The following is a 12,459-nucleotide window of genomic DNA, read 5'->3' as shown; positions in this document are numbered from 1 at the left end:
GCAAACTAAAAATCTCAACAATCAGAAATATTGAAATATCGCATTTTTAATCAAACAATCAATAAATTCAATCGGCAGCGAAAAAATCATGAAAGAATCGAAACATATCATCCCCGCACCAGTAGGCTGTTAAACACTTCCAATCCAGCCTTAAAATGCAGCCTGTAAATAAAAATTTTAGCCCATAAAAAGTCTCTGAAAAAACAGGAAATTGAAAAATGAAAAAGAAAAAAAAAATCATTTATCCTTTTTTTATTTCAAAAAAGTAAAAAAAAAAAAAAAAAAAAAGTAAAAAAAAAAATTTAAGAAAAAAAAAAGAAAATGAACCATATTTTATACTAAAAAAAAAAAAGAATAACTGAATATATGACCCACAGATTATTGGTATGCTCCTTGCATGGGTGTTTTGTCCTTTACCGTATCTTCCCACTGATCATCAATGGTTTCATAAATCCTCATGTGGATGAGAATAACCTGGATTAAAACCTTAAAGCAAAGATTTCATGTTTCCTCAGGGTGAGGGGTTTAAAGATAGACAGTCGAGGAGAACAAAGAGAAAGTCAAACACGGGGAATCTTTCCGTCTTCCCGCTTTGTCCCGTGCCACTGATCTGCTCAATAAGGCCTCGTCTGGGAGGCTAATCCCTTTGTTTTGTTATGCCAGCCTGGCTATCTATTTCCACTCCCTATCGATTATCTGTGCCTGCCTGCCCTCTGCCAGACACATGAATAAATCTCATTTCCCCTCTTATTGTATCCCAGGAACTTCAAAACAATCCGACCACCGTCTTAACTCGCAGGCTGAATCTGTGACAGAGCTGAGATTACAGCAGCAGATGGATATTCAGGAGCTGCAGATTATCAGATGAAGCCAGTTAGAAACCAGGCGTGTTTTTAAAGGTGGGTTTGGGAACAGATTAGGTTTCTGCTCAGGTTTTTATCTCTGTGCCACAGCGGGGAGAGGAGGAGTAAGAGCAGATTTTAGAGATAGGAAGCTCTCCACACGATGGCTGCCTCTCAGCTGAAGTGGCTGCTGGGGTTGATGAACAGCTGGTGGAGCCGGTCTGGAGGGGGACATAGTCTCCAAGTGCAACCAGTGGACAGTAAACTCCAGATTTTCAGAACATGGACTTTAGTGCAGGCTGCTAAGCTGCCAAAGAGGCTGCTGGGAGAGGAAACGCAGGATAAATGTCCAAGCTGGCGGTGCCACTGAATATGGATACCGCTTTGTTCCTGGGGATGGCGTGGAGAGCAGGGAGGCTGGGTGGAGTTTCACTGGGAGTCCACATTTCTACTTTGGCCTTTTTACAGCTCTCTGGGCACGTTAGTGGAGAGCAGATCCTTAAACTTTGGTTATTTCTGCTGCTTTGTTAAATAAATATCATGATTTTTGTTGTTGTGATGAATTAGAAGAGGGATATAAAATCAGGGAGCAACAAAATATTAGCTTTTTGGAGTTAATTAGCTTTTCTTTGAGGGATTTTGCTTCAGCGCAGCAAAGTGTGGAGGAAGTCAGGTGCAGAGGTCTCAGGATCGATTAGATTTTTTAAAATGATTTTTGGTGTTTACTGATTTGATTTGAATTTAAATATGTTCAGGGGATCTGACATCTCAGCTTTTTCCCATCCGGCTTATAAAAAATGGCTAAAATGAAGGACATAAATTTGAAAAATTTAACTAATTTCTGTACGGAAAAAATAAATAAATAAAACAAAAAAACAATGGAAACGTATTAAACAAAAAAAAATCCTGATACTGCATTATATCATTTTTTTTCTATCAGAATCCCATCTCTGCTTTTTGATGCGGTCCCATTGGCCTCCTCAAACACTGACCTCCTGCTCGCACTGGGGCAGTCTGCAGCCAAAATGAAGAGCAGCACCTCTAAGTCCCAGCCAAAAAAGTCATGTACCACTATCGGGCACAACTAGCCAAAGCTGAACAGCAAAACAAAAACACAAACCCTGAGCCAGTAACATGTCTTATGAGAGCAAGGCCGGAGCCACATATTTCAGTACAAAACTCAAACAGATTACACATGAGGAACTTGAAAAGGACTGGATAAAGTCAAAACTTCATCAGGAACAGCAGATTATCACAGTATTAGTAATCTGTGTAAATCCATGTCATGTTAGGTTGTTATTCAATCATGAATCAAAAACGAAACACTGTAAAAGAGTTTCTTTTCTGGCCATGGTTCTCAGCCAAAAAAAGAGTGGACTACCTCTGCCCCATGTGGAGGAATTTAAGAATCAGGGCGGCGTTGGTCGTGATGCTGGTGGTATAAAAAGAGAGTTGAGCCAGAAGGTCAGGCTCTCAATTTACTGGTCAATCTACGTCACTACCCTCATTTCTGGCCACAAGCTGTGGGACCGATAGAAAAATATGGCGGCTAAAATGAGCTTTCTCTGCAAGGCGTCTGGGCTCAGGGTTCAGAGCTTGGAGAACATATCGAGAGGAGCCAGATGAGGGGGTGTGCCTCCTGGATGCTCCCTGGGAAAGTGTTATGAACACGCCCAGCTGGGGGAGACCCCGGGGTAGACCCAGGTCACGGAGGAGAGATTATATATCTGGACTGGCCTGGGAACGCCTTGGTATCCTCCAGAGGAGCTGATGGAAGCGGCTGGGGTCAGGGGCAACTGGTCTTCACTGATGGCCCTGCTGTCCTCGAGATCCATCCAGATAAGCAGTGGAAAAAGATGGATGGATGGATGGTGATTTTGCTGTTTTGTATTGAAAACTGATTCTTTAGAGCTTGAAACCAAGTCCACAGCCCCGCCTGTGAGCAAACGGATGCATTTCATAAATAAAGATGTCCACCTTTTTGATTTGCAATGAGAGAGGTATCATGCGGCTCTAATTGTGTTTACAGCTTGAATAATCAGTCTGAGACAATGCAGCGGGGGCTAAATGTGTATTTTTATGCAGATAACTGGTTTGAAATGCCACATCAGAGGTCTTGAAACCACGCAGAGGACATTTGTCCAAGCCCGTGGGCCCCTGCTGCAGGCTGAGATGAGTTTCTGATTCTTGGAGCTAATTTTGGAGAAAGCTGTTGATAAAAACTGCTGCTGATAAAGAGCGGGTCAGAGGGAGGGAGATCTTTGTCGGGTTCAGACTCTAATGGTTTCTGTCTCCCGCCGTCTGCTTGGAGTCACTCTGGACGCGTCATTAGGATGCACGGGGAGTCGCTTCGGCTAAATATTGCGCAGGCTTCATTTAGCACAGATGAAACTATGACTCACAGTGGACTCGTAGAGACAATGAGTCACGTCGCCGCTCAGATCCTTTCAGCCAGCTGCTGAGAGAGTTATCCCAACAGCTCGTGGCGTTGTGTTTCAGGAGCCTCCAAACCTATTAGTCCCATTCCAGTATATTATGCTAATTGGTCCTGGGTGATTTGAGAGCCGGACCAACTGTGAGATCCAGTCCCTGATGCTCCGAGGCTCATTAAACCTGTGATTGTTCCTGTCATATGGAGACGCCTACACAGGACGCGTGACCTGATACGGATCTTTGTTTAATTGAAGATCAGACCTGGAGATTTACTGGGCTTTATGCAGAGCTGCCTGCTGGGAAATCACGTCACTTTTCTTAAAGTGGCAGCGTCACATTTTAGTTGCTTTTGTTTTTGTTTTGATTTTGTGCCAAAGAGGACCTTGCTTTTTCAAACTACCTTCAATTTCTGAATTTAGACAAATCCTAAGAAGACAAATCCCAAAGAGATGTTTGTAATAAACAGGGCCACAAGAGTCCTGTAAGCAGAGGGCTAAGACTTCAGTTATGTTTCACAGATTAAAGATTTTAAAAATCTGTTTCGGAAAATAACATAAAATATGTGAAATTAGCTTGAGAGCTAAGGCTAGACCCCCATGTCTGATCATCCCCCTTAATTCACTCATTCATGTACCACTATTGGGCACGACTAGCCAAAGTTAAACAGCCAAACAAAAACACAAACCCCGAGCCAGTATCATGTCTTACAAGAGCAAGGCTGGAGCCACATATTCCAGTACAAAACTCAACAACTTTGTTGCATTTCACACATTAAACAACCAGTATCTCCAGTGAACTCCCAGTTAGTCTATTAGCTTATCAGCTCTCATTTGCAGCTCACAGCCACATTCCTCCAAAAAGATAAGATTCCTGCATTTCAAATGAACTATTACTACTCAGCCATCACACTTTAGTCTTGTTGTGGGACGAAAAACGTTTCCTCTGGTTCAGTGAGAGTTAAGTGTTGTCCTCTTTTCATAATTAGCGCTGTCTTTTTGTTGTTCATCCCTCCATCAGCTGAAGTTACAGCTTCACTGATGTGAGCATGGATTAGCTTGAGCATGCTCAGCTCCTACTTTGTGTTTATCACATGAATATTCGATTTGCCATGTGCTGCTAACATGGATCAATAACTTTAGCTTGAAACACTCACTTTTTTTTTAGAACTTGCAGTTTTTCCAGCCTAAAACTGCAAGTTCTCCCAGACTGCCCTGCCATGAGTTTTTCTTTTTGGACCGCTCGCACTCAAACATATGCTAGCTATGAGGCTTCTTCCTCAACTCCCAGTGTTCCTCAGGATTGGTCTATAAACTGGGATTATCAGCATTTTTTAAGGTCAGTTGATGAACATCCTCTCAGATTTTTGCAGAAGAAGATCCAAGGATCGGTGCAGCCATTGAAGAAGCGCGTCCACTGATGTATTACAGTATTACAAATTTCCCTGCCGAGTTTATGGCCTCAGTCTTCAGTCTCAGGTTTTCTTTTTTGCAGTTTGAAGTTTATTTTTTTAAACCATGATCCCATCTGAAGTCAAACAGTAATTACGTCCTGTGATTGAAGAGATGCTTCACCAAATACGATCCCTTCACTGGGTGGTCCTGTAGCAGATCTATAGGTAGCTGAAGGGATCAGTTTAGCATTCTTTGCTAACATCATAAGAGGGTAATCTCTGTCTCTTTTAAATATTACCTCATCCCTGATTGGGGCTGCAGAGCCAAACTCATCTGCAGAGTAAAAAGCACATTTGCTAATGGAGCTGGAGCTTTGAATGCATATTGCATTTATAGATTTTAGCTTCTAGTTGTTCTTTTAGTTTCTCAAGGACAATTAATCAGAAAGCTTTACAGACAAACAGATTCATCGTACACAGTCTTATACGGACTTACTTATGTTTGGGAAACTGAATGAAAACTTTTGCTCGAGCCTTAAACGAGTCTGATGAGGGACTGAAGTGATACGCAGACGATGCTCTGCTTTGATCGTGTGTTGGTCTTTTTATTTAAGAGCAGCAGGGAGTGTTTGCAACTTTTGGAAATGGAAGTCACGCTTTGCAACTTCATTCTCGAAATTACAGCTCTGTCCCCGCCGTGCAAACCTGAAAAACCTTCTTCCTCATTATTTTTCTCATCCCTGGCCGTAATACCTCTCCGTATGTTTCGGATCAGCGGAGACAAACTCATTTATTTTGATTAAATTAACTCAGCGAGTCAGATTCCCATCTTATCTTTTGGGCTTTTAGCAAAATAAAAAAAAAATCCTAATTTAATACAAGATTGGACTCTGAATGCTTCAGCGCGAGTTCATTAGCACAGCTGAACAAGGTTGGTCTCGTTATCTTTTACACGATGTAAACTTTGTTTGCCTCGTCATCGCTGCTGCAGACGAGGCATGACTTGCAAACGGAGAGCAGATCCTTTTAGTGACGCTGGAGCTGGAGCATTTAGGAGCAGCTGATGTTGATAGCCTCCTCCTTCTCCTCCTCCTCCTCCTCCTCCTCCTCCTCTGTCCTCCATTTGTTCTTAACTCGGAGAGATTCAGCTCGAGTTCAGCCAAGTTTGACTCATCAAACATTAAGCTGCAGGCTCCCTGTGACCACCCAGCTGCTCTGCCACCAACTCTACTTTGTTTTTATCTTTCCTGGAAGTACCTCGCTCTGCTCCACGCCTCTGCCTCAGAAAAATGTTTTGTTTTGGACATTTCACCTGGTGGAGGCGCAGTCATCGCACGCCTGCTGCCCTTCAGAGCATCTCTTGACCTTTTGGTCGGGGCAGACTTCCTCCTGCAGAGGGAGCCGGGCTCTAACCTGAGACGAAGGGCTGCTGCGAGGCTTAAACTGTGACTGTCTGCCTGTCAGACGGCACAGAGGGGGAAGAGCGCCATGTGGCTTTCCAAATGTTAGGAGGTGTTGTGATGAAAAGCTGGTTTGATAGTCGACAACAGAAACTTTCATCATGACTTCTAAAAGAAAGTTTCCTCTGAGGTTAGAGACGACAGATTGTACGAGTCTGTATTTCTGGAAGTTGTTTCTTTGCAACATATTTCATTGCAGAAATACATGCCAGCATCTTTCTAAAGGGTAAACAGACTGAGTGAGGAGAGGACAGTAACTTTAACAGAAGTCAAGACTCTTAAAGACACAACGTCTTTTTTCCTGACGACCCCAAAGAGACGCTTGTTGTTTGTTCTCCAAACGAGATGATGCATCCCGAGGCGACGCTTCTGCAAAAATTCAGATGTGTTCACGGACCAAAGAGGAGCGTTGTCTTCAGGGGCGCTGTAGGTGTTGTGTCTGCAGTTTGGCCTCCTGCTCTGACTGCTCTGGCTCTAACAGGTCTGGATGTACCTGCTTCAGAGGGAGCGGGCCTATGGAGACTGATTAGCTGGGAGCGGCGTGCTGCCTCAGCAGAGCGCGGCGGTGAACAGAGGAGTTCAAGTGTGGAGGCGAGGTGGAGGATGATACCCCGGCTGTCTGAGGATGTAAAAAGTACAGTGGAGCTGTCACAGCAGGAAGTTGAACCCGGATGAGTCGGTTTCAGAGACGGCACTTTGGCAAAATATAGAGCAGGAGCAGCGTGGTGGTTTGGAGGTCGGGCTGAGGCAGAGGGCGGCTTTTATGGGGCACGTCAACGCGACTGCAGAGGAGGGAAACGGCTGTAAAAGACGAGCAGAGCATGAGATAAGTTAAAAACTGGAGTCAAGTGTTGGGCACAGCGCAGGACGAGGAGCAGGAACAGTTACAGCTTCACAGAGACTTCAGGAACAGATACAGCCTGGGATCTGGTCCAATCCAGACCCCTGACCTTTGACCCTTACATGATTACACACATCAGAGAAAGCATCAGATTCACCAACCAGCTGATGGAGTCCGACTCCACAAACACAGAGCTTATCTAGAGCAGCACGCGACAAACACCACACGACAGGAAATAAGATCTGCTTTTCAAAATAAAGGCCAAAAAGTCATCACCAACTCGTAGAAACAGAAATCAGACCAAAAAAGTTATCATCAGAGGAAGCTGGAAACTTAATCCATCAACTAATCAGAATGTTGTAACTTATTAAAGAGAGACTTAAACCTGCAGATTACTAAACAGTAATTAAAGAGCTCTTAAAGAGACAGACACTCTGATAATTAACTGGCCGTTGAAACTGGTCGGTCTGTAACACCGGACAGGTAGAAACTGAGATCACATGTCCACATTACATGAATATTAGAGACAGATTTTTACCGAAATTTACAACTTAACTTCTTCATCTTCCTGAAGAGGAGCAGATAGAGAAGATTCTGTGTGAAGAGAGTGCGACTGTTCATCTGTCAGACCAATCTGTAGCAGCTGGTCCCAGAGTTAGACAGGCTGCTGTCAGAGACAGGTAATGAGGTGTTAGTAGGTAACAAAAACCATCTGTATTCATGTGAATATAGATCAGTTTAGTTTATCTCTTGACTATATTTATGATCATTTGATTTATTTTTAAGTGTGGCATTATTTTTTTTTGTTTTGTTTTTAACATGTGTTTGATTGTTGATGTGTTTTTTAATCCTTTTCTTTCAACATTGACTTTGGCAACATGTTTAAAAAAATTTGCAAAAATGCCAATAAAGATTATTTTGTATTGAATTGGGTATTTTTAAGGTATTATTTATTATTTAAACAGGTCATTCCCAAAGTCTGGGTCCTGACCCAAAGCTGGGTCGCCAGAGATTTATTATGGGTCACCAAATTAGTTTACAAAATGTTAAAACTAAATTCATGCTTCCCTTAACCAGAAGAAGTCTCCCCTCGCCGAATTGTTTTATCAATGATTGGCTCCTCACACTCTCATATCTGGTTGTGTTTTAGTTGTGAAGGGTCATCAACAATGTTTGCTGTAACTGCAAACATGTAACTGCTTTAAAACCAACCAAAGCCAAACCACCGAATGTTTCCTACTATTTCACAGCGTCAGAGGAAAACGCTGTCACTGTGTCACCACCACACAAAGAGCTGACCCTCTGATTACTTTGATCATTAGTTTACAAAAGAAAGATTTGCAGCCAGATTCAAAACCTCTTTGACTTTGAAAGTCCAAAGTCTCGGCTGGATCTTGGACAAACACCAGCTGCAGAAATGAGGCTGAAAAGTGACGTCGGGCTGAAAAAGAGACATGGACTGAGCTGTTACCTTTACTCTGGATGAACAGTGCATCTTAATATCTTGTCCTGAATATCACATGACTGGGATACAGTTTTGAAAAGCGAGCACGCTAACCCGTTTAGTAAAAATGCAGGTATTTTCAGAGTGTAAGCCCAACAAAGCTGTGATGCATTCGTCAAATATACCAGGCCTGTTAGCTGGTAGAAAAGATGTAAGGTGATGCAGAAACATGATTAAAGAAGCCTTTTTTATCTTTGCTCACTTATCCTGTCAATTGAAATTTTGTTTAAACTATCCAGGCCATGTGTGTCACCACTGTCCACTGATGGAAATGAGGTGCTATTGTTGTTGTTGCCTTCTCTGCCTCCAGTCAGTTCATACCTGTCTCAGTCTGAGACCTGCTGTCCTCTTCTCTTTATCCAGCTCCGTCCATGTTTCACTGTCTGCACAGAAACTGTTAAAACCACACGTCTCCCTGTCCTCTGTTTATGCTAACTACTTTAAAACGTATGTTAAAGGGGACCCTCTGCACAGGAAACACAGGAAACCCCATGCTGTGAAGGTCACAGCCTGTCAGGGTTAAAGCTGGCATCACTCAGGACGGCTTAAAGCAGAGATGACCTGGAGGATGGCGGTGTATTTAGAGAAACTGCTCAAACCGCCCCAGGAGATAGCCGCCGTATCTGAAAGCAGATCTGTGTTGAGTCCAGAAAGCGAGCGGCTTGTGTGTTTAGAGGAACTCACAGGAGGACGACGGGGACAAGACGGAGAGAGGAAAAAGCTTTGTTACAGTCTGATAGCAGCAAAGGTCAGAGTTTGTCCTGCTGAGACAGGCGGCGGCTCGGCTGTGACGAGGTGGAGGGTTGTAAACACCTCCTCCCCGTAGCACGCGGGGTTTGGGTCTCTTTCTGGGAACTGAATCTGTTCCTCTGAATAAAACCAAACCTCCTCAGACGGACGTCAGCGTGTCTGAAAATGTTCGCAGCAGAAGTTTTGTCCTCTGGTCTGCGGACAGCTGAGAGCGCCGTAGCGTTCTGATGATCCCGCCACTCATCCTCGTCGGACCAGCTGCATTTTGACCTTCAGCTTAACCCCAGCAGGCTGGAAATGTGGCCTGTTTAATGATCCAAAGTGTCTGCCTGCTTGTGGATTCAGAGACTGAGTGCAGGTCCAGGAGTTCAGAAGTAGGTCAGGGCAGGGATAAACAATGGTGTACCCGTCAGACGCTCCAGCAGATTTATGACGATGCAGCCTAATAACCACCGCAATGAGGTCAAGACATCATTTAACGCTGGCACAGTGTTTCCACCGGCTCTCTGCAGACTCTGGCTCTCCGTCCTGATGATCTGTCCTCAAACATTTTATCAAACTATCACACCTGCTCAAACTCACTTCACCAGTCAGAAACTTTGGGCACTTCCCTAACCCTCTGCTCTCTGTCTCCCCCTGCAGCCTGCGAGCTCATGAACCAGGGTATCCTGGCCCTGGTGACCTCCACGGGCTGCGCCTCAGCCAGCGCGCTGCAGTCCCTCACGGACGCCATGCACATCCCGCACCTGTACATCCAGAGGAACAGCGAGGGGTCACCGCGGACGGCGTGCCAGTTCAACCCCAGCCCCGGAGGGCAGCGCTACACGCTGGCCGCTCGGCCCCCGGTCCGCCTCAACGACGTCATGCTGACCCTGGTGGAGGAGCTGCGCTGGCAGAAGTTCATCGTGTTCTACGACATCGACTACGGTGAGTGAGCGAAGGTTTGACGAAAAGCAGCCTCTAGGGGTCGCCAAAGACTCTGAGTTTGGACTCTGTCTGCATTTTTACTTTGTCGTTTCCACTTTTGATTTTGTTACACTTGAAGTGTTTCTGGTGTGGTTTTGGACCTTGGTTGATGTGGATGAAGATCGATGATGATGTCCTGGTTTGTTGGTTGCTTCTCCAGAGACACTGGTGTTTTAAAACACTGTGTTTGTGCTCAACTTCAAGCAGAAATTCATGTGCTAATGTTTTATTATTGCTAAGCTGCTGTCTTGGCTGCAGATACCTGGGATAAAAAAATCTCTGACTCATGTTTTTCTCAAATGTTAGCACAGTGCACGCTGCCTCATGCTTGTTTTTGCCCTCTGAGCTCCAACCAAAGCTTTTTATTTGAACATCTCCAGCTGTGAAGTTAACTCAGCCTGAATAAGTCTGAAAATGTTTGTTTGTACCTGGTGTTTTTGCAGCTGCACAGTAAATTTCAGCTCTCTTACTAATCCTGTTGTTTAAAATTCACTCAGTGCAGAGCAATAATTGAAAAAGCATTAGGGAAGCTGCAGGCTGCCTGAGTGGTTTCCAATGGGCTGTGGCCTCGCAGAGATCTCCATGAGCAGCAGCTGCAGCCAAACTTCAGAGATCGACTCGGTGTTTGTTTGGAATGGCTTCCTCTGACTGTATCTTAATGAAATCACATTAGGCCCGATGGATTTTTGAGCACAATCGATACGGCATGGTGGCAATTACAATATAAGGATATAGACAGATGCAGGCATTTAGCCTCTCAGATACTCTCATCCTCTGTGATTTAGAGGAGGCGCTTCAGGAGCTAAAGGCCAGGATGGAGCCGCGGACATTAGGAGGAGACGAGGCTGCAGAGGGGATGAGATGGTTTCTGCTTTTTAGACGTAGAACAAACATAAACACGTGGTTTTTAAATGAACTGGAGGAAAGACCGGAAAAAAAGGATGATTTCTTATCCCTCATCCCTTGAGGACAATAATGACCTTTAGCAAAAGCAGCAATAAAAACAACAGATTAATATTTTCTCTACTTTTTTTGTTCCAATCTTTCAATTAACTTTGGTTCCAATCAAAAAAACGAATATATATATTTTTTGACCCATTAAGCGCTTGTTAAGTTAGATGGTGTTACTATGAAGTAAGTAAAAATAAATAAATAAATAAATAAATAAATGAATAAATAAAGTTAAATAATAATAATAATAATAATAATAATAATAATAATAATAATAATAATAATAATAATAATAATAATAATAATAATAATTATTATTATTATTATTATTATTATTATTATTATTATTATTATTATTATTATTATTTTTATTATTATTATTATTATTATTATTATTATTATTTTATTCTTTTAATTAAAATTATATAACAAATAAAACAAAAAAGGAAAAAAAAAGATTAAAGATATGTATATATATATATTTTTAATGAAACCCATTTATTTTCAGAAATATTTATTATTTTAACCCTTTTAATGCCTTTTAAGTTACATGGTGTCATCATAAAATAAATTTAAAAAATAATTTAAAAAAATAAAAAAATAAATTAAATCAATAATAATAACAGTAATAATAATAATAATAATAATAATAATAATAATAATAATAATAATAATAATAATAATAATTAAATAAATAAATAAAACAAAAAGGAAAAGAAAATATTTTGTATATATACCAATATATTTTTTGTGAAAGTCTTATATTTTAAAAAAATCCTCAGGCCTGTATGAAAAACAATTCATTTTATATTTTTCTCCCCATAAAACACTCAGATTTGAGCAGAAACTTTAACCCAAAGCATAAGGTAAGAAGTCCACAGTCAGTTATGGAGTTATCACTGTAACATGTTCCCCTGTCAGATCCTCCAACAAATCCTAAAACCCAGGTCCAAATGAGTAAACAGAGAGTGAAGCAGCAGCTCTCTCCTCTCAGAGCTGGAGCTGTGGCACATTTTCTCCTCCTGTTTCAGAGACGGCAGAGTGAGATGAGCACAGTCGGGATAGATCAGCCGCCCTGCGTTTGGACAGATTTAACAGATGCTGAGCTCTGATGTCAAGCTGCCCTCCAGCTCTGATGTGAACCAGTGTCAGGTGGAGAGATGAGAGCTGAGAGTGAACTCCTGATCTGGCTCGGACCAGCGAGGTCTCCCACAGAAAAACACCGCTGAGTGGAGTGGATGCCAGCCTGGTGAAGCTGCAGTTTGTGTTTGTTCAGACCAGACTGCTCGCCTGGTGTTCCCGCCGGAGCCAAAATGAGTTAA

General features: G+C 42.6%; 1 protein-coding gene across 2 annotated transcripts in view; it reads left to right on the top strand.

The window, feature by feature from the left end:
- grid1b (glutamate receptor, ionotropic, delta 1b) overlaps nucleotides 1-12,459 on the top strand; it is a 528,466-nt gene that overhangs the window by 299,052 nt on the left and 216,955 nt on the right. For both annotated transcript variants that reach the window (XM_074663093.1, XM_074663094.1), the window contains exon 3: nucleotides 9,863-10,147. In XM_074663093.1, coding sequence (XP_074519194.1) covers nucleotides 9,863-10,147 — 285 coding nt within the window. The remainder of the gene's footprint in view (nucleotides 1-9,862; nucleotides 10,148-12,459) is intronic.

This window comes from Halichoeres trimaculatus, unplaced genomic scaffold (genome assembly GCF_033239565.1).
Source record: "Halichoeres trimaculatus isolate MK-OKI-2021-1 unplaced genomic scaffold, fHalTri1.1 fHalTri1_scaffold_23, whole genome shotgun sequence".
Taxonomy (NCBI): domain Eukaryota; kingdom Metazoa; phylum Chordata; class Actinopteri; order Labriformes; family Labridae; genus Halichoeres; species Halichoeres trimaculatus.
The sequence above is the reverse complement of the archived record's forward strand: the minus strand, read 5'-3'. Positions and strand labels throughout refer to the sequence as shown.